Raw genomic sequence first — 22,222 nt, forward strand, 5'->3', positions numbered from 1 at the left:
TGGTATGTAAGGAATCTTTTGGGAGGTGGGGTGTGGAGAAGGGTATTCAGAAGTGTTTTTAAAGCAAATGAATTTGTCTCATGTAGTAAAACAGTGGAGTACAACATAATTGTTTTGTCAGCAGACTAATTATTAATCCAGGGGTCGTTGTTGTTATGAAAATAGATCCATCCAGGTGGGACCTGCCTGCTTGAGGAGGGTTTTCCCCATCATGCTGTGGTTAGAGATGCCTAACCTTTTACAGCTCTGTTCCTGGATAAAGAGGAAAACTGCACTGTGCCAGTAATACATATATACAAGTATTGCAAACAGGGTTATGACTCAGCCTTTCCCCAGCGACTTAGCGGTGAAGCGAAGGCCGAGGGGCGGGTGGAACAAAACTGAACCACAGACCAAAAGTGCCTCCAATTTCCCATCCTTAAATCAGGCGTCCTTGTAATTAAACAGAGTTGAAGGATGAATCAACGTACAAAAATGCAGAGCTGCTTGTGATTGTTGGAGGTACAGGGGGAATGGCAGGAATAGTACAGGGACTGCAGTAATCTTTTGGAGACATACCAGGCTCAGCGTTAACAGACAGAGATCCAGTGCCAGAGACATCAAGCTTTCTAGAACAGAAGAGATGCCAAAAGCTCTGTTTGGGTTCGAGGATGCTGGAGGGAGAGCCTCAGGGGTAATGGATCCTTGCCCAGTGAGCACAACCCCTGTCCCCGCTGGAACCTCGATGTTGGAGAGAGACTTCAGTTTCTGAAATGTTTAAATATCACATGAGCTTTTGGGGCTTTGAACTTTGCTCATAGTAGACAGTGGATTTTGCTAATGCTCTTGAAGAGAGAATAGTATTTATCACCCTGTTTAGTGTTAGCCGTACTTAATGGAAGACATAAAAGGCAGGAAACAATGTGTGATAATGTCTGACCTCATTCTGTAGCTCATGTGAGGCTGGACGTAGTCAACTGTTCATCAGCTGCAAGCTGGGAGAGTCACTGGAGGCTGGAAGATTCTTTCAGGAATCAATATACTAAATATAGCAAAGACGTGATACTACAGACAGGATCACTTCCTTGATTGCTTCTTTGTTGATGAGGTTTGCTGCAAGGTGCCCCGCTGCATCTTCAAGTTTTGTTCCCAGCTCGGTCATCTGTTGCCTATGTAATTCAGTTGGCAATGATGCTGCACTGGCTTCTGTGAAGTGGGTACACAAGGCGGAGCGAAACGGCTCAACTTGGTTCATGTCAGCCACCAAATAACCATCAACTTGGACTCCGAGATAAAGCCAGTCTGGAACAAAGCATTTTTGTGTGGTATGCCAAAAAAAGTATTCTGTCCTTTTTAATGACCCAGTGTCCTGAACTTCATCCAGCTCCGCCCTCAAAAGTAAAACAAAATGAAAAAAAGACCAAAAAGCTTTAATGCCTTCTGAAGACGCACATATGTCAGCTTGAGACTATTTAATAAACTCTTTTGAAGTTTTCATTCTTAACCTACCTCATGGCATTGTGTCAGAAAGCGACACTGAGTCTGAATACCAGGCAAATATTCAGGAATAACTTAATTCTGAGCAGACATGTGTGGGAGGTGGCACACTCACCTCTGGGAAGTACTGAATATAAAGTGCTGCATGGTGTGAGAGACCAAGTACCTGCCCAGGCTTGACTGTTCTTGGGTGAAATCTCTCCTGCCAGTTTTATTCCCTTCTGCTTTCAGGACCGTGCGCACGAGCTGCTGTTCCCCAGCCGCTTTGTCCTGCCTTGTAGCCAGAAAACCTCTGTGAAAGACTTTCCTGCTGGAAATCCTGTGCTAGTCAGCAAAGGAAGGCTGAGCAGTCACAAAAACTAGCAAGCAGAGCTAGTTTAACTGGTCAGGCGCTTTTTTTTGCTACTGTACCAGGCTTTAATTTTCTAAAAATACCAGATTATTGTAAGCGGTGCAGGGGATTGAGGAAATAGATGTCTGACTCCAGGGTATAGCCCTGGAACTGATTTTCAAGAGCAAATATTAATTTCAGCTGGAAAGCACGAGTCAGCTGCAAGGGAATCTGGTGATGAAGGTAAAAAGACTGTGCTGTTTTCTGCTTTTTGAGTGTGTGTGGTTCTAAGCTCTGAAGAGAATAACAGTGAGCTTAGTTACACACGTTTTCCATGGGTTGGTTGGTAGAAAAAATTGGCTGTGTATCTCCTTAAAAAGTGAGTATGTTATAAAATGAGTGTTCATAGTTCTATGTATAGCATCACGATGGTTTTTCTAGCAATTTACCTATTCATCAAGTGTAACTAGATGGCTGTTCGCTTCAGCCGGTGCTTTAGGAATCGATGAGTAAACTCTGTGGAATAAAACCCAGGCAGTTTGCAAACAGCCTGAGCTTCCAGCTACTGGCTGAACTGAAGAATCCTAAGTGTGAAATGCACTGTGAAAACATTTTTGCCAGTGAAATGTGTGTTGTCCTGGTGGGAAGAAGGGTACCGAGAAATTGCTTCTTGGCAGTTCAGAGAGTGTAGGTGTCCGGTCCCCACACAGTTTGCCAGAGATGCTGCAGAGCTCTGCCTGCTGTGAAATAGATTTTGCTGTTTATGTACTTACGTTTTTTTTATGCTGTAACACCAAATGTTCCACATAACCTGCCATGTGCCTGTATATCAAAATGCAGAAAATGAAATCTTGTGCTTTAAATGTATATGCTGCATACACCAAAGCACTAGGAGGTGTCGCCAGGTTCAGGAGGATGGAGAAAAGATGCAGAAGGCGAGTTCGGAGGCTTGAATGTCAGTGTTCATATGTTGGTTTATGTTGTCTTGCTGCAGGTGTTTGAAAACAGTACCTGAAGTTATGGAAAGCAATAGATTAAAATCATATTCTGTGGGAGTGTGACTGTGGGTATGTTTCCACTAAAACCAGTTGGATGTTTAGAGGTTTTAAGAGCTGGTGTCAGTTAAGGGGAAGAATGAAATTGCGGTGGAAAGACTTGGAGACAAGAGGATGAGGCTTGTTCCTGGCTCTGCAATGCGTTTCTCATGTGACTGTAAAAGCCACAAAATCCTTGTGTTGCAGTTTCCTATTCTTAGCGTGGGGATGGTAGTAGCCTTTTGAGAGGCACAGTAAAATCTTTACAACTAATTAAGCATTAATACATTGCATGCGAGATCTCTGGTGGAAATTCTGGCACGATGATCTGAAAACAGTTGCCAAAGTCAGCGCAGCCTTTTAGGTGTCCTGAGGAGCTTACTTAATTTTAGTTGCTTCGAGAAGTGTGTTAAATAAAATAAAAACAACTGGGGGAAGGGGGGGGTCTCTGGGCGCACACACATCCTTCCCAACATGACAGTGACCTGGACTGTAGGTGACAGTGCCTTTTGAGGTGGGTTTGAGGTACTAGTTCAGCCTCAGTTCCTTTTTGATCTACTTAAAGAACATTTAAGGACCTAAAGATGCTTGTAAATGCGTTCATTTACAATTCAACAATGTTGCTCTTTTGCTGTGCTGGATCTATTTCCTTGGTGCTTAAAAGGACTTTATTTTACAGTACAATTGTCACTGAGGATGGGAAATGTCAGAGTAGAAATTGATACCAGTAAAATTACCGTGTTCATGTAGACTTGAGTGCCATCTCCCATTTCTGACCTGTCACTTAATTTGGACCAGCCCTGACCTGTGTGGGTGGGTTTCCCCCAGCACATCCTCATTAGAGCTGTCACGCTGGATTTTCGTGGCGAGGCTGTTGCCCCAGGGAGGTAAGTGTCTCCTGCAGGAGAGAAGCATGAGGAGAGAATCCCTAGGCCTCTTTTTTCACCCTTTCTTTTCGTCTTTTCCCAGCGCTCCCCCTTCCCTTTGCTGCTTGCCTGTCTTGCCCTGTTGGGGATAAGGATAAGAGAATTTTAATTTGCAGGGAGGTCAGCTGCTTTGTCTGGGCTGGATACTTGTGGAAGTAGCAGTCTAAATTCTAGGAATCAGCAGACCTAACATTTCAGCTTTATGCTCTGTTCCTGTGTCCTTTATAATCTATTTGACGTGAAACACTCACAGGCATAGGAAGCTGGGTTTCTCATCTGCCAAGTAAGATTGAACTTGCTATAGCCATACTTACCTATTTAATGAGAAGGCTTGCGTTTCTTCAGGGTCTGTAAAACATTTTAAGGTCATTGAACTAAAGACCATATAAACGCAGCTGTTGCCAAGATGAATTAACTTGCGCTGCAGGAACAATGAATCCATTTAGGACCTCTGAAACTTAAGATTTTTGTTGAAATTTCGAATCACAGAAAATACTGGTATGGGGTGGGGAAAATGCAGAGGTTCATGAGGGAGACGTGGACTTTTCTCCCAACTTCATTTCTTAATTTTATTTTATTTTTTTGCCTCTCTGCTTGCAGATTCTCACAAACACAAAGACAAACACAAAGACCGAGAACACCGGCACAAAGAGCACAAGAAGGACAAGGAAAAAGACCGAGAAAAGTCCAAGCACAGTAATAGGTGAGGAAAAAGTCAATGAAATCCTCATTGGCTAAAACACTGTTGCACATGCAGTCTTACAGGAGTTACGCTGACTGTATATGAGGACAAAATCGCTACATTTTGAGTATGGTTTATATGAGTGCAGGTGCTTTAAGCCTGGCTTCTGTCATTGCATGCATTTCTGTGGGGGAAGCTGAAGTGGTGTATCTTGCAAATGTGAGCCACTAGTAGTAATATACAAAAAGATTTATAGTGGCTTAGTGTTGTTAAAGGCGTTAAAAACTAGTTTAACCTCAACTTCATGACGATTGATCAGTTTTGTTTATAATCTTTTTGTGTGTGTGGTTCCAGTTGTTTGTCAGAAAGGTGGAGCTTTCTTGAGGGTTGGTGTAAATCCCACTGCTTTAGCGTAGGTGAACCTGATGTGACTATTAAGCCTCCTAATAATTAGAAGTGTCTGGAAAGGTGATGATGTCCTCGACCTGCTACCACAATGGCTGAATATCTCCACACTCTGAGGCAGTGTTAGGAACTTCTGCTGGGTTCGATGATGGATTTGAAAGGATTGCATGTTCTTTGATCTGATATGTTTGATACACTACTCTGCCACTATATGGGGAAGGTGTTTTGTGCCAGTCACCTGCTCGTATCATCCACACTGAACATAAACGCTTGTTTACTCTGTGACCAGCTGTAGCTATTGAGGTGGTGGTGAATTCCACGGTCCAGTTGGTGCCCTCGCGTAGGCTGTGAAGTGCAGGAGCCAGGCTGTGCAGGTCTGCGTGCGGTGATTTGGTGTGATGGGGAACGGGGCAAGTACCTCACACAGGATATTACTCAGAAAAGCTTTCCTAGTTGTAACTCCCGACTTGCAAATGCCACAGAGCCTACAGGGACAATGGAACTTGCAAAAGTCGCTGGAGGGTAAGTTTCTGTTGTGACACTTGGTGAATGGCAGATAGTGTTTATGCTGTGGCCAAGCAAGTGTTATTAACAAATCGCTGGGTAACTGTCGTAACACAATCTAAAAATGAATAAGAAAGCTTGTGTTAATGATTTCTATTAAAACAACCTACAGAAAGGAGGAGGGAGTCTGTACTGAGCAGTGGGTGTGTTTTATTGGGGTCGCACTTTGAGCTTTCTGTGACCTTTTGAGAAATTACACAACCTTACTGTTCCATAATCTGTTTTGGGTTTTTTTTGTTGTTTTTTTTTTTTTTTGTTTGTTTGTTTGTTTGTTGTTTTGTTTTTTTTTTTTTTTGCAATAAAATTATTGACAGAGGGAAGAATATCTAAGCCAAACACCTTGCACCATGTACTGGCTTCCACAGCAAAGATGAAATGCTTTGGACCCATTGCTTGCATTCTGCTCAGATATCTATATTCCCTTGATTTCTGATTTTCATTTTTCTCATCTTCAAATGTGCACCCAAAACTGACTGTCTCTCATTTCCAGATGTTCATTGCTGCCCTTGAAAAACCGTTCATGGGCAACCTTAACAAAGTACATCCCTTTGTAAGGAGTAAAGTAAGCACTATCTTAAAATTTCCAGAATTTATTTAATAATTTCACCTTATTTGTGTAGGTGTTGGAAGTGGTCAGTGTATTTTTAATTGGAAGAACTAATTATCGCTTCTAACTTGAAGCCGCATGCTACAGATTGTATAAACAATAAATACCAAAACAGTGGGAAGGCGATAAGAAGAGCTAATGTGTTTTCTGAGGTGCAGCTCATGAGGTGATATGTAATCAGGCTTCGTCTTGAAGTAATTCCTTCCTCCCTACAGTGTTGCCTTGAAATCTCTGTGAAAAAGGCATCGTGTTTTCTAGGCACTGTGCCTAAAGCTTCCAGTCACTTTCATTTATGTATTAAGTGTTCATTTGTCCTATGAGTACAATATACAGCGTCTTTGAGTCCTATGATAATCTACACCTACGTGGATGGCATGAGTGGGTGCATGTGCAGGGGGTTTGTTCAGGGCATGTTTTGGGGGGAGATTACACAAAATTGCTTTGCCCCTCAGACCCCTGCACAAATTGGGACTTGACTTCTCCAGGCTGAGTGCACAGCTTGCCCAGGTTTTCTGTACTGTGTTTTCTGCCTTGCAAAACTGCCACCTTAAAAAGGAATGTATTAGAGTGCAGAATCGGGAGATTGGTCTTGAAGGTGGGATTTGGGGAAGGTGATGAGATGTGTGCGGCGCTCTGTTTGGATCGCTGCTTTGGGATCACTCTAAATTCAGTCGTGCACAGGGTGCATGGTGCTGGCTGTGTAACACCAGCTGACTTGTAAGACAAACTTTTTAGGAATAACCGACCTCATAATTGGAATTTAAACAGTTGTTTCCTAAATCTTTTGATTCAGCTGTCATTCACGTAGTTCCGTAAGTCTAAGTTGTGTCTATGAGGATTAGGCTCAGGTAACTATTGTCTTGTGAAGAAGGTGGCCCAACAGCTCACAACACGGATTGTCTCTCCATAGCATGAGCTTCTTCCGAAAAGCGGTTAGATTCTCACCTGTTGCTCAAATGACACCTTCACCTTGAAGGGGCACCTTAGGTGTGTTTATTTTTTGGCTAATATCTGCTGGGTGGCATATTACTGACAGCAACTGGTCATCAGCAAGTTTGCAACACTTTTCTTTTTGTAAAAGCAAAGTCCTCATTAAATTTGACAGCTCTGCTAAGCCCTTCGCAGCGAGATAGACATTGAACCTCTATGTGGTACAAGGGATTTTCACAGTCACTCGCTGTCTCATTATAACTTGCTTTAAAGACCCTACTGGGTCAAATGTCTTGTTTTTTTTTCAAAAAGTGATGAAATGCCCCTTCCAAAACCCAGCTCCACAGCAGTGCCATCATGTTGCTGTCCCTGCACTCTGACCATCCAGCACCTCCCATCTGCAGCCAAAAGATGAGCTGAACCCAACTGCTGGGACCGCAGCAGAGCCCTGACCCTGGCCCTGCTGAGTTTGGTGACAGCTGGTTCGATAGGGGGTTGAAGAAAACCCACCTGTTTGTACTGCAGTTTCTTCTTTGACAATGAAAAACGACCATCACTCTGTTAGAAATTAAACTGAAAAATTTCCAAAGTAATAAGAGTTCGGGATTTTCCAATGGGGAGTTTTTAAAGCACTTGATAAAAGCCTGCCACCTGTTGCTGAAATTGAAAATGAATCCTTTAGAAAAGTTTATCTTAGATAAAAAAGAATCGCATGTAAATCTTCAGAAAATCCATTCAGTATTTCAGAAGAGCTGCTGTGTTGTTGCAAAAGATGTGCTGTATCTTGGATAATTCTTGAAAGAGGCTGAATGGTGCTTGAGCAGAAATCCAAGCCGTTGTTGTCAGCGGAACCTGGTTTGTACCTCTGTGATGAGTCCCCTAATCGCATTCTGAGAAGGGCAGCGCGACATGGGACGTTGTGCACTGTTAAGAGCGTTGGCTGGTTGTGTTGAAGTAGATCATTTTCATGTCTGTCTGTAATAGTTTGACAACTTCATTTCCTGCCCTGTACTTTAAAAAGACCTTTAAAATAAAACCTGCATCAAGAAAGCAGAAGAACACCAATGCAGGAGAATAAATGTTTCCTGTATCCAGACTCTGAAGGATCTAAACTGCCAAGAGAAGTCTCAGAAATACCTAAAATAGATAATTTTGATTTCATGTGGCAGAAGTGTGTGGAGTGGTATGTAAAACTTCTTAATTTTGCTTCTTGCTTTCCTCCTCTCCCACTCACAAGATGACACTTTGGTATCTTAACCACTCACTTACAGCTGTAGTAAACGGGGAGAGAACATTTGCATGCATCATCTCCATCACCCCTCAAGGAAAGAAAATGCAAAGCCCACTGAAGAAAAATCTGTATCAAAGAATAAATCCATGTCACTATCAAGCAATCTCTATCGAGCAAAGCGGGTTTTTTTTGCTCATTTTCTCAACCCTGTACTTCCCAATCCCGAAAAGAAAATCTAATAGATGCCCATTAAATATAAATGTTAGTGGTTAAAAAAATAAAATGGAACAAATCCGAGGTGGCAAGAGGTTTCTGAACTGTGGGAGATGAGCATTTCAAACAAGTAGACCATGTGAAATAGAGAAATAATGGGACCTTTGAAGCGAAGATGTGTTAGAGGTTGGGGTAGAAGCCTTTTCAGTAACAAGTGTCATTCTGCCCGGTGTCCTGGGCTTTGTGCAGGGGCAGCTGTGACGGGGAAGGGACAAAGAGGCTGATCCTGCTGTCAATGTGACAGCGTCTGAGCTGCGGGAGGAAAAAATCTTGTGTCAGATTGCATATTGCCTCCGTTTACTGAACCTCTTGTGATCACAGCTTGAGATGAACAGAAGCGTGGAGCACAGAAGGGATTTATAGACCTGATCTTCACTGGCATCTTCTAAGTTTTATGGTTTTGCTAGGAGAAACACAGATTCCACACATTTAGCAGCTAGTCGTGAATGAAGATAAATATCAGTTCAGACTTCCTGCACTTCTCTGCTTTATTATGGGATCCCAAACTGCTGAGAATTGTGTGCAGTGGGGACAGGAAGAAGCAGGGATATCAGATGTAGGGGGAAAAAAGCCATTGAAAACCCAATATTTTGGCACCTCCTGTTCCCTAGTGTGGGTGGTTTTCTTTTTATTCCCCATTTGAGTTCACAGTTCACCTTGATCAGCTTTCTAATGTGACACTACCTTCCTGTAGTAAAAATGTTTGCATTTCATTTAGCAGTATTCTCACACATCTATAGAAAGTTCATGCTAAGCCTGCTCCTCATCTCAGTTTGCAAATATTGTTCGACTTTCTAGTATTTTTATCAACCATTGATGAGTCCAGCTGTTTATCTCATTCCTATTGCTGCAGGCTTGATCTATTATCTGTGAAAAGACTCCTTTCAACTCTGGGAAAAGCGATTTCAGGGGGTTTTAAACTGTACTGCTGAAATCCCAGCAGAACCATTGGGGCTCTCATGTCCATTCCCTGGAATACCATACCATACAATAACCCTCCAACAGCAGAAAATCCTGCAAGCCAGCTTAAAACCCATCCTTGGCTGCTGCGCCTTCTGTTTCTGAAACGCACCGTCAGCCCTTCCTTAGTAGGCGTTAATCTGAATACGATCATGGTTTTCCATTAATGTTGTATTACGTCAAACAAGACATGGGCTGCGTAACCTGTGCTCTGTCCCTATTGTGTTTTTCGATTTCCCTAAAATCACAGCTCCCTGTTATTTTACGCTTGAGTTGCATCATTGCAGGTCTGGAGTAGGCAAGCGAAGCTCTGCCTGCAGCCGGCTCTGCTGCTCGCTAGTGGCACATTCCCAGTCACGAGCTAATTACAGCTGAGAAAACGAGAGAGAGAAAACGAGACACTTCAGATAAAGCATCCTTCCCAGCTTGTGATTTCTGAAGCTGGAATGGAAAGGGCCTGGGAAGGGATTATTAACGTCCGTGACTGGCACCTGAGGAATGCGGTGTTAAATGACTGCAAAGCTGTTGCAGTTGGAAGAAGGAAGCTGTGATCTGCACATCTGCCGTGCTTTGGAAACACTTTCCACTTGTGACTTTCCCATGTGATGGGAACCTGAGCAGCTGCTGCCAGGTGCCCGTTCTTGTCCTCTCCTCTCTCCTGTCCTCCAGCAGCATCTTCACCAGGAAACACAGCCACGCTTTTGGGGGAAAGAGCTACTTTTCTTGCATTTACTGCTTCCTGAGCTCTCCAAGGCCTTCAGATTGCCTTGTTGATACTAAAACTCTAAATGGAAGACAGTAAGCAAGCTAGCAGAAGGGCTGTAGTGCTTCAGGAGATGTGTTTCTACTCATCTGGCCTTTGTCTGAATTAAGGCAGAACCATGATATGTCTCTAGATGACGTAATTGCTGGTTCTGCCTGTATTCGTGTGGTCTCTTGCTGTACTGTGTTATCTTGAAAAACAAGCTCTAGTGGAGGCTGTCAGCATTAAGCACTGCAGAGGTGTAAAACTCTGCATGCCATTGCAGTGGTTCACCTGTAACACTGGGCAAAAAGGAAGAGTATTTCTAAAAAAAACATTGTGAGCAGCTGCTTCATGACCCAGTTGTCCTCTTTTCAGACTAACTCGTGCTGAAGCTGCCTTCTGTCTTAAGGGGTTCTACTGTCCTGCTCCAGTGACTTCAGGCTGGCTTGTTGGCAAAGGGGCACCTGCAGCACAGGTAACAAAGGATCTGCAGTGCTCCAAGAAATTAATTCAGGATAAAATTATCTGGGTGCATGTGGTCTTGAGACCTTTTTGTTTGGTTGTGTTTGGTTTCTTTAAAGAAAAGGGATTTTTTTTCGCTTTTGGTTTCATCAGGAAGACAATAGTCTGATCTTTAAATTGTTCACGGTTCCTCCTAATAATACCTTTGGGGGTGTCTGGAAGTAGCTTTCTGATAGAAGGCTGAAACCTCTTCTTCAGGGTAAGGATGGCATCCTGTTGCCTTCTCTTTTCTTTTGAGATTAAATTGTTGTTAAATTGAATTCCCCTGGAGCCTTGCATAAGTATCTTAGCCAAATGAAAGCCCAAAGCTGCTCAGCTTGCTGACTGAAGTTAATATCTGTGCCACTTGCTTTGCTTTTGGAGGAAAAAAAAAAGTTACCAGTCTCAGGATTGTTGCTTGAGGCCTTGTTATCAGCATGTTTCCAAATGAGCTTTTCTGAGAGATGCAGATTTCGGACCCTCCTGGGGAAAAGGGACACGCGTTCATCATGGCACGTGGCAGCAAATTGTGGACGGGGTTGTAGTCAGAGCTGTGACACAATGTCTAGAAACACACAGGGCTGACGAGCAGTCTGCTTACAAATGAGGGAAAGAAATTGATGCTCTTTTTGACACTGGAGCAAGTAGCACATGAAAACAGATTTTTATCTGGGGAGTTTTTCCCAGTCACGTAGCAGGAGCAGCAGCAAGCCAGAGCTCAGGGCCGAGCCGCCAGTAGTGCTGCTTTGAAAATGAAGCTGCAGAGTGAAACTGGAGACAGTTTCCTTGGGTTATCTGAGCCCACATTGCTCTGGTGAGAAATCTTTCTGCTCGCTGCAGAGCGAAGGGGAAGGATAGTCTTGTGATTTATAAAACAAAACAAAACTGAGTCAGGAATCCAGATTTCTTGATTCTGGTGCTGAAAAATCTCAGCTTTAGCTTAGATTGCATAAGAGCTTTTCAATGGTGGCCACTTATTTTCTTTTGAGACAATGTCATTTAAACTTCTACTTCAGCAAGCCCAAGTTTTTAGCACTTTCTTCTTCCAGGCATAGTCTGTAAGCATTTGACACACACAAAAACTGTCACTGCTTCTCTACGCCAGTGGGATTTTCTTACTTTTCCAGTATTAGCTTTGCAGATGTTGATTGTCATCTGTTAATTTGTTTTTAATCATGTTTTTGTACATTCCAGCTCTACCAGTCATGTATTGAAAGCTATAGGTTTTGTCTGCTAGCAAGAATAAGTGTGGCGCTTTTGAGAACTAAAACTGATTTTATTTTTGCTATTCCAAACTCCCAAGGAACAGACACTGATTTGACCTTTACCTTATTGAGCTAACTCCATCGTTTGCAGTGTGTACCGTGCTTTGAAGACACCAGTTGTTATCTGAGGTATTTCAGGTAGGATTTAAATACCAAATAAGAACACGAAGAAGTCAGAAAACAGACAAAAGCAGGCTTGCAGAGAGCAAAATGAGCCTAAGCCTTGCATGTTTGTTTGTTACGGTTTTTCCTGTAGATGATATATCTTTGGTGAATGAGGTACATGAGGTACAGATAACAGTACAAGATATCAAGTCAGAATTTCCAAACCTCCTTTAGTCTAAAAATTATTAATAACATGTGGGGTTTGCCTAAAGGCAAATGAAATGGGTGTCTTGAGACTGTGGTACTGATGAATAAACAGGGAACGGAAGCGGACCTGTCAGATCTGAGCAAGAGCGGCAGGCGCGTGGTGGATTCCCGAGATCCAGTGTCAGGATGTTCTGTATGTTCTTGCGTGTCCTGATCACACAGCGTCCATAACACAGTCTGCTGGGTAAGAATAGTCTGCAGTTGTTGAATCTTCACTCACAGGCAACATGTGGTGCTGTGTGTCTTATCTACAAGAATTTCTAGAGTGCCAGTTGCCCTTTAATATTTAGATACTCCCTTAGAGTTTTATAGGTGGTATAAAGAGGTTGGTAGAGAGTGAAAATGAAACTGATTTATCTTCCTACTGATCTCCTTTAATGCGGCACAGTATGTGAATATACTGATTTCCTTCAGAGATAGATTTTCATGCTTCAGCTGCTTGGCCTTGTAAAGCCGGTGTGTATTTATCGGAGTGTGTGCTACTCTGAGCTTAAATAATTCAGACCTTTTGCGGGTTCAGGTCCACTCGTACTAGTGTTACATGAGGCTCTGAAACTCTCTGCGTTGGACTTTACTCCGCAGTTCTATGGCTGGCTGTGGGTTAGCATATTTGTGGCTGTGGTCCAGCCCTTTTGCAGTCTCTTTTTTATGATAGAAAGATTATTCGAAGCATGTATCATTTTCAAAAATCACGCTCTTACCTGGCGTTCCAGGCTTGCTGTGTTTCAGGGCTGTGTTCCACCAGATCAGTTTGGGCTTGTACTTGAGCTTTGAAATAAGGAAGTTACTTACTTCTAATAAAGCTTTGCATTATATTGTGTAGTCCTAGGAGATGCAGAGTGTGTCCTGGAGAGCAGTGTGGTGGGAGTCGAGTGCGGAGGAAGGAGGAGCATGAACTGCCAACATGAGAAGGCAGAAAAGAGCCCCATTCCCACTGTGCCTTTGGCTTCCCTAAGCCCAGGGTGACTTCTGGGAGCCCATACAACACACAAATGTGTACTGAAGGCCTGTTGAATTGACAGGTTCGCTCCTTGGCTTTCCACAACAGCACTGCTAATTCCTGTAGCCACTTCTTGCAGATTCTGTCGTGAGTATCCTGAGAGTGTTTTCTCACTCTCTGGCTCCAAAAGTCAAGTCATTCAAAGAGAAAACTCATTTTCATTTGAGAACAGCCATGTGTGTTTCTCTGGTTGATAAGGAAAGCTTGAAGATGTAATCCCAATTTACGCCAATATCTCAGAAATCAGAATAGAAACAGGTTGATTTTCTTCTTGCGGATGTTTTTTCCACTGTTCTGACTAAAGAATTTTGGGTACTAAACTCTCAGTGCTGTTATCTGTAGTGGCAGACCAGGTTCTCACTTGGAAACACCTTTGGTGAGTTCCGGTGCGGGGTTGGCTGAGCCGGGCAGCGCCGGGCTGGCCGGTGGTGCAGCACGGCCCATGGAGCAGCTCCGACTGCCGCCTTATTCCTGCCTCTTCTCTTTGCATAAACACGAGGACATCGCATATCCTGTTTGCCCTGATTTTCCCATCTGTTTAGGAATAATAGAGATCAGCGGTTTCCTCTTGAAGTTCCAGAGGTGAAGTGTTGTCTGAGCAAAAGGTGACATGGGCATTGATGGGACTGGCGGCTCCACGCCAGTGACTGTTTACATGGACTAGGAAAAAGAAAAAAAGCAGAGACAGTGGGAGTTCAGCCTAACATGTTGAGCTTTAAGTGTAGCAGCTGTGGATTTTCTCAGCAATCCAGGCTGATGGGGGTTTTTCTGAAGTGGAGCGCTTGGCGGCTGTGGTTTTGTGGTGTGTTCCCCTCCTGTTCCTCTTCCTCCCGAGGAGAATGGGTGATGTGCGACAGGAGACTCTGCTGGATCTTCCCATTAAGGTGATTCCTTATTTTGTAGGGTTTGTAATCATCAAAGCCTGTTACTCTTTACTGCTGGAAGTTGCCTGTATCAGTCAAATCTCTTGGTGTTCCCCTTTGCCAACGTACTTTTTTATCTTGCAGTGAGCACAAAGATTCCTCGGAAAAGAAACACAAAGACAAGGAGAAAACCAAACACAAAGATGGCAGCTCAGAGAAACACAAAGACAAACACAAAGATAAAGACAAGGAGAAGAGAAAGGAAGAGAAGGTAGGTGTATTCTCTGGGAGAGACAAGAGGATGGTTCTGGTTTATACTGTACTGAATGGTACAAACCCAGTGGGTTAGATGTGCCTTATGCTTCCAAGTTTTTATCAAATTGGAGAGAATTACCCCAATGCTGACCCAGAGACTTGGTTTGTGGAGTGCTAGATATAGACTTGTAAGGGTTTTATGTGCACTTACAGAAAATGTTGCCTTTTTGGTGTGCCATGTAGGTCACGAAGGACTACAGGGGACAACATAGTCACAGTGCCCTTTGGTTCCTTCCACAAGTGTTGCATGTTGGACAAATAAAAGGTGTTCTGGGCACTGCTAATCAGCTCCTACTTTTTTATATTTTTCAGATGAAAGCATCTTCTGGTGATATGAAAATAAAGAAGGAAAAGGAAAATGGTTTCTCCAGGTAAGCAGTCAGGTCAATGATCTGAAAGAAGCAGCAATTTGACTTTTCTTAGGTGCTTGGTGTTTGACTCCTCTCACTTGGTCTTGGGGAAGAAATTGCAACACTTTTGACCCCTTCAGACAATATATTCTTCTCAATTACGTTTATTGGTAATGGATCTACTTGCCTAGTAACTGGAGATGGGAGCTGTTGAATACCTGGTATCTGCCTGCACATGCTGGGTTTGTCCGAGTGTTAAATAGTTGGATTCTGCTGAGGACAGATGGAACTGTGGAAACATTGGTATTTGGAACTGGAAGGACCTCTGTTGTAAAATGGGTACCTGAACGCCACAGGCACAGCCTAAAGAGAGTCCAGATTAACTCCGAGTATCCCTTCTGTGGGTGATCCAGCCTAAAGCTTTGCGTAGGAGTGATGAGTAAGGAGGATGCTTGTATAAAATCAGAAGTACCTTCAGAAAATGCCTAGATGTCCTACTCTACTAAATTCCTGACAATAATAGAGCCTTCTGGACTTAAGTGTTGTATCAGTCGTCACTAAGTAGTTTTATTAAAACCCTGAAGTGAGCAATTGATAGAAGAGTACCTTTTCTTAATAGTCGACTAAGATCTCTTGTCACCTGTTTAAATCTAGACGTTGGTTATTTTTAAGGTGTGGTCAGTCTGGTCCACTGACTTATTAGAGGTCTGTGGTGTGTTCAGATCTGTTAGTCAAGAAGAGCTTTCAGTTGTGTCCAGTTTTATGAATCCACTTTGGGGGGACCTAAAAAAAAAAAACCACAAAAAAACCCACCACACACACACAAAATCCTTCGGGTCTCACCATGTTCTGTGGATGCAGAGAGACTGGAAGAAGACACCTGTCTAGTCCATGCCTGTTAGTTATTCTTTGCTCCTATTTAAAAATGCAAACGAAGTAGTTGTGCTTGGCACAGGGGAGAGGCGCCCTCTCCAGGCCCTTCTGGGGATGCTCTGGAAATAGAAAGCCATGACGTTAGGTGTTTCATGTTGTAGGTGACAGTTAATATATGATAACTCTTTCTAGGCAGTACTATTCAGCAGAATCACATGCATGTGTTCATCTCGCCAGGGACATTGGGTGTTCTCATATCAAGGTAACTGGGTCCTCTCTAGGTCCCTGGGTCCTCCTTATGTCCAAGAGCATTTTGGTGTGTGTGTTTGAGGAAAGCCTGGAGGAGCCACCACAGTTGTGCTTTCTTCAGGGCCAAAAGCTGGCTAAGAGTGAAGAAATATTTCTTTTATTTCCTGCTGAAATGTTCTTTTACAAATTCACCAGAGAAAAATGTCCTCGCTCAGATGGTTTTGATTTTCTTCCTTAAGACTTGGTAGGATGAGCAGTGTTACAGTCTTGGGAACAATACAAGTCAAGGTTCAGCTTGGTCATACAGCTCCTTTCTTTTCATATAATCGCACTTCATTTCCCACGATTACGAAATGTTGCAAAATATTTCAGTGTTAAAATAGACTAGATAAAATTCCTAGCAGCTTAAAAAGCAGTAGGTCTACATTTCTGCCTGGAAGGGAGAATAAATTAAATGGGACAAGTACCTCTTTTTCCATAGATGTTTTGCAACTGTCTACATGCTTCAGACTTGTGTCTCAGTTAATCTCAGGCGATGGCACAGAAATGGCCTCTTGCAGCAGCGCGTTTCTGTTTCTCCCCAGTTGCGTCTGCCAATGCTGCAGTGGCTTTACAGCTGTGAGAGAGCAAACTGCCTCCTTCTGCTTCAGAAACACATCACCAGCTAAAATAAGACTCCAGAATGTCTCTTGCTGACTGTGATCTACAAAGCAGAATGCTGCTTTTTTTTCCTCCCTCTCCAGCCAATTGCAAAATCCACGTGTTGACTTGGAAACGGAGTCAATTCGATATAAAAACTGCTGATTGAATATGAATAGGAAAGCCCAAGATGACACTGGTACTTTTTCTACCTAAACGAAGCAGCGCTTAGTGCCTCAAAATGTAATTTTGGACTCTTTGAGACATCTTTTTCTTTATTAAGAGAAGTGAAATCCAGAAATGATGAGTTTGTTTAAAGGAATATTCTCTCTTGCACTCACACTCAAATTTCTTCTCTTATTACTGGTGTCTTGGGACATTATGGCTGAAAAGATTGAGCCTAATTTAATATTTGTGGTCTATTGAAAGGGACAGGATTATTTGCTTCTTGCAGTTTGGGTAGTGAAGAGAGACTGATCAGTTTAACTTTGCCAAATCTGTGTTTCCTTTTCTGGTTTCACACGCCTCGATATTTACTTGGCAAAAGATTCAGTGGAACAGCTTTCAAATCTTTGTTTAATTGAGAATCCTTTTCTTTCTCAAGGATATGGAGTTGAAACTAAACAATATCCTTTATTTGACTGCACACATGCATTTCTGTTTCTTTTTAAGTATATTTGAAAGTACTGGAAGATACAGTTGTTTTTACTCAAAACCTCAAAGAAACACAATGAAATCTGAGCAATTGATGTTGTTTGAGTTGAGAAATGGCAAATACGTAGATGCTGAAAGACTCTCCCCTTATGTTGCCTTGTGGATACTCAGAATGACACACCTCAGGTCTTTGGGGTCTTAAGATGACAACACGTTCCAGGACTGGAAGACATGCCCATTTTTCAGACGATTATTTCTTAAAACGGAGTTATTGCTTGTTTCCAATAAACTACTTTGAATTTAGAACCACCTTTCTTTGCTTCTTTTTATAGTCCACCCCGTATTAAAGATGAACCAGATGATGATGGGTTTTATATGTCTCCTAAAGAGGACTCCAAGCCCCTGAAGAGACCTCGGGAAGATGATGAGTAAGTGTTACGGCTGCTGGTGACTTGGCTGTTTGTCTTTAGTTTTAAGAAGGTAACATTGAGAGAGCAGGTGGGATTTGAGGCTGTCAGCACATCCTTGTTCAGTTGGGTGACCAGGGTCCACAACCAGACCCGTTATCCTGTTACCAGTTCTCTGAGCTGAGCAAAGGCAAAATACCATTATTTATAATATCATTATGGTGCTGTGCAATGTTGCAGTGCTAGTAAATTATTTTTTAAAAAAGAAAATAGAAAAAAAAATGGAAAAAAAAAAAAGGAAGGTAGAGAAAAGACACTGATTAAAACTGTAAAACATAAACCTGGGCAAATTAATGCTAGCAAGGTGGCTGCAGCGGTTTCTGTGGAGTGAGGAAATGACTGCACAGGAGGAAGAAAATGCATCGTCAGCCTGTTTGGGGTGGGGGGAGGTTTGCCTGCACTGCTTGCCGTGATTCGCCTACAGTCTAAATATGTCCTGGGTTATGCTGAGGATTTTTGTCTCTAAATCAAAAGAAAAATACACATGATGTTTGCCTGATATATACCCAGTAAAATAAAAGCCCAGTTACATCACACTGTGATCTATCACCATCCCTGTGCATCCATCTCTTTAGATAGTGTGGCCCTTGGGCAGCCTGGACTTAAGGGGTTGGAAGGGTTTAACCATCGTGCCATTCTGTCCCTCTGTGGTATTTCTCTGTTTCCAAGTGTGATGGGTGTGACATTTTTGTGTAATCATTTGCTGCCTTCTGTTAAGTTTTTGTGACCTTCCCTCTCATGTCTGCAATGGAAAGATTAAGAATTTGCCAGAAGTCAATTTTGCTATTGTTTGAAGCAGTGGGGGATACAAGAAGTGAGCCTTGTGGGCAGATCCCAAAGTGATGGCTGGAAAAGGAGGTGGGGGTAGAACATGCCACTAAGCTTTTGCTTTTATCCAATCCCGTGTAGTCACTGGGTGGCTACTAATGTTTTTGAATCAATTCTTCACCAAGGAAGATTTTTGCTTCAGCAGTGTGAAACTTGTGGAGAGGCATTTGCAGTAACAGCTGATGGAGGTTGGGGTTTTGTAGGATGTGTTGCTGGGTGGGGATTATTCAGTCTTCTGAGAGAGCAGGGCATAAAATGATATTCTTTAGAAATTAAGCATGCCAGAAATATCGTGAATTTGTGCACACAGACTTTGTATATGTATGACTTCTTTATCTTTTGTACTGGGAAATCGACAGTTTTCGTCAACTGGGCTTTTTGTTCTTACAGTGCTGAGTACAAACCCAAGAAAATCAAAACAGAAGACATCAAGAAAGCAAAGAAAAGGAAACAAGAGGAAGAGGAGGTAATGTGAAAGAGGAGTTTATTTCTATGATGAAGAAAAGCAAGGCTGACCCCTTAGTGTTGAATTATGTCGAGCAAGAGGAATTTGATTCAAGGGGAAGGAGGCAGGGGCCAGTCTGGGGCAAAGCTGCATGTAGTTTGTAGAGGAGCCTTAGTAACTAATAACTTAATAACTAGTACAATTGATAATTGCACGGATGATGTTCAGAAGCAGAGAAGATGAAACCAAGATAAGCTGCGAGAAAGACACTTAAAGCTTTTAGATGGAGCCCAGGGTGGAAATTTCTTTGGAGAGGGACTTGGCAAAGAGAGTTTAGGCATAATTTGAGACTAATGAACTACACATCTAGCAAAGATACCCTTGTGAGGAACGTGTTGCAAGCACCTCCTGGCAACATGATTATTTCTTCCCTCGAATTAGTGTCTCTATAGTGAGAATTAACCAGTATGTTCTCAGAAGCCACCTCGCTGTGGTAAAAGTACATTTATGTAATGAGGCCACAATAATTCAGTTGTTTGTGGTCAAACTTACATACCCCAGTTTTAAAACATCTTGTCAGGGAGGAGGGAAATACAGTAGCTTGTTCTAGCAGGTTCTTACTCATCTTGCAGGACAGCAAAGCAAAGAAAGCTAAGAGCAAAGACAAGAAAGTCCCTGAAGCGGACAAGAGAAAGAAGCCGAAAAAAGAAGAGGAGCAAAAATGGAAATGGTAACTGTCTAGCAATAGTGTAGTCTGCTCTACACCTGGACTTTCCCTGTTACCTCCCATGCTGACTGAGTGAGCACATCTGCCTTTGTGTTTTGTTGATTCATGAGGATTTGTTCTGAATAATTGGCTTATGTTCTGGTAAGCTCTAAATAAATATCTCACTCACTATGTTCATCCTCTGAAGTAGAAGTGAAATACCTCTTTTGGTATACCTAAAACAAGAAATAAGATTTTTGTGGTGGTGTTTTTAGGTTTTTTTTTTTCCTATCTGTAGAATGCAGAACCTACCTATAATGAGTAGATACAAATATTCTTAGGCCCAGCACCTGCTTCTTGCTAACACTCCTCAGAGCAATATGAAAAGTTGTAGGCTCGGGGTTATTGTCAGGAATATATAAATATGTGCAGATGTATTAACTGGTGTTCTAGAAGACCTTACCTGTATTATATACAGAGTATAACATGAGTGGGTGTCCACCTTTTTATTCTGTCTGGGTGTCAACTGTGAGCCTCTCAGAACTGCTCCTGCCTCTGGCACAAAAATGGAAGTTGGTGAAGGGACCAGTTAAGCTTGGGCTGTTTGGAAAATGAATTTTGAAAATAACTTTTGAATGGAAAGCACTTTCTGTCTTGCTCAGGATCCTGAAGTATCATCGCTGAGCAGCTAATGTTGTTCTTTCACTCATTCTTAAATTTTCTTTAGAACCGTTTGTGAATAAATCTGAACTCTGATTTGTTTGGAGGACAGACCTGTGCTGTGGCAGTAGTGCTCTGTGTGAGAAATCTACTGGATTTTGTTTTAACTATCCACAGTAATTTAAGCTGTTATTGCTGGATTTGAGGAGCTGTTCCTTGTGTGTTTTGAAGTTGGAGCTTTAGTACTTCCCTTGGTTTATTGCATATGTGGTTTTCAAAAGCATGTGTGTTTTCTGCACTCTTGTAATCTGTTATCATGTATTTTTATGACCTTTTGGGGGTGATGTTTCTATGACCCTTCTCTTTTCTGAGATCATTTGGCTGTTTGTAATAGATCTGTAGTGTTGGGGAATACCTTTGCGATCTTCAGTCCTTTCAGGTTCAGTCTTTACCCCTTTATTGTCACTCTTATTGATTCACCTTTAAAGAGAAAAATTCTTCTGTAATATTTATAGTCTTTGCATATTTCTCTTTGATTGTCACAGCCTCCTCAGAACATCAATGTTGTGTTAAATGTTGTGTTGGTTTTTTTTTCTCTCCAAGCAATCCACTTGTTCCTCGATCCCTTTGACAACACATTTTTAATGTGCTTTGACATTAACAGACTAGAGGGACATGAAGCAATAGGAAGCTACAGAAGGTCTCTTGAAGTCTTAACTGTTGTCATTTTGGCTTTGTCTCAGCTGCCCTTGCTGGTTCTGCCCGACTTAATGTTCCGTTATCACAGCTCCCTTTTCTCGTAGTCCGGACCCTTCAACAGCCAACCCTCACTGGAACGCCGTTCTGTTCTTCCCTCACCTACCCTGGCAGCTCAGTCCCAGGTAGCTGCGTTAACCTCTGCAATTTGTGCTCACTGCAGAGGAAAACTGCCTTGGAAAGCGTGTTTTGCAGGATTTAGCAGTAGTTATCTGCATCCTTCTGCTGCTGTTCCTGCTGTCCATCTGCAGCTTTGTGTAGCCTGTGCTGGACAGGGTTTCAGCTGCACTTCACTTGTGTCTCTTAAGGGCATTTTGTGTTCCATCTGAGTCAATTTTCTGAACGTCTGATGTCTTTTTTTGGCTGCTTCCTCGAGTGCTTGCTGCCTTGAGCATTTTCATCCTCACTTATGTGAATACTTGATGTTAGGCTTTCCCAAGGCATTGGCCTCGTTCATCACCCTGTGGAGCTCTTTTAGAGGTCATTTTCACAGCCTGTCAGGGGGTGAGGAATATGTGATCCAGAGTTGTACCTTGTGAGCACTCCTCCCACCTGGTGTTATAACAAGTTCATTTCTTTAAAATAACATATCCCTGGGGTATATTCTCATTTTTTCCTAAGGCTCTTCTCTACTTTCATTGCACTTGAAAAAAACCAAACACCACATCTCCTTCATGAGCCACCCTGGCGTTCTTAGACAGGTTTAATATGAGATTTAATCGAGGAACCTGTAAAACTGATGAGCACAATTTCTGCTGAAATCAGTAAGGCAGCTTTCCTGATAGACAACGTTCTCCTTGCTCCCACAAAAACATTTGCAGCACGTTGCTTTATTGCCAGGAGGTACCTTGGGCAGTGTTGCTGTGGAGCTTTTCTTGTTTAAAACCAAAGGAGGATGAAAAATCAGCAAACCTCAGGAGGCTCGCTTTCACCTTTTGTCTTAATGCTTATATACGAGGTTTAGAAAGGTGGAGATGGGATTGGCAGTGGTTTGTGATCTTTTTGTGGCAAACTTTCTGGTGGCTTTGGGCTTAGAAACCATCCCATGGATGGGTAGCCCTCCCCAAAGGCACAACATGCTTCAGCTAGCTCTTTAAACTGCTACTTTTCTCCAT

At 42.5% G+C, this 22,222-nt stretch overlaps 1 protein-coding gene across 2 annotated transcripts in view; it reads left to right on the forward strand.

Annotated features, from left to right (window-relative positions):
• TOP1 (DNA topoisomerase I) overlaps positions 1–22,222 on the forward strand; it is a 64,530-nt gene that overhangs the window by 25,426 nt on the left and 16,882 nt on the right. For both annotated transcript variants that reach the window (XM_082065506.1, XM_082065507.1), the window contains 6 exons: positions 4,368–4,470; positions 14,310–14,436; positions 14,793–14,851; positions 17,578–17,673; positions 18,931–19,006; positions 19,618–19,715. In XM_082065506.1, the coding sequence (XP_081921632.1) occupies positions 4,368–4,470; positions 14,310–14,436; positions 14,793–14,851; positions 17,578–17,673; positions 18,931–19,006; positions 19,618–19,715 (559 nt within the window). The remainder of the gene's footprint in view (positions 1–4,367; positions 4,471–14,309; positions 14,437–14,792; positions 14,852–17,577; positions 17,674–18,930; positions 19,007–19,617; positions 19,716–22,222) is intronic.

This window comes from Streptopelia decaocto (assembly GCF_964273445.1).
Source record: "Streptopelia decaocto genome assembly, chromosome: 14".
Taxonomy (NCBI): domain Eukaryota; kingdom Metazoa; phylum Chordata; class Aves; order Columbiformes; family Columbidae; genus Streptopelia; species Streptopelia decaocto.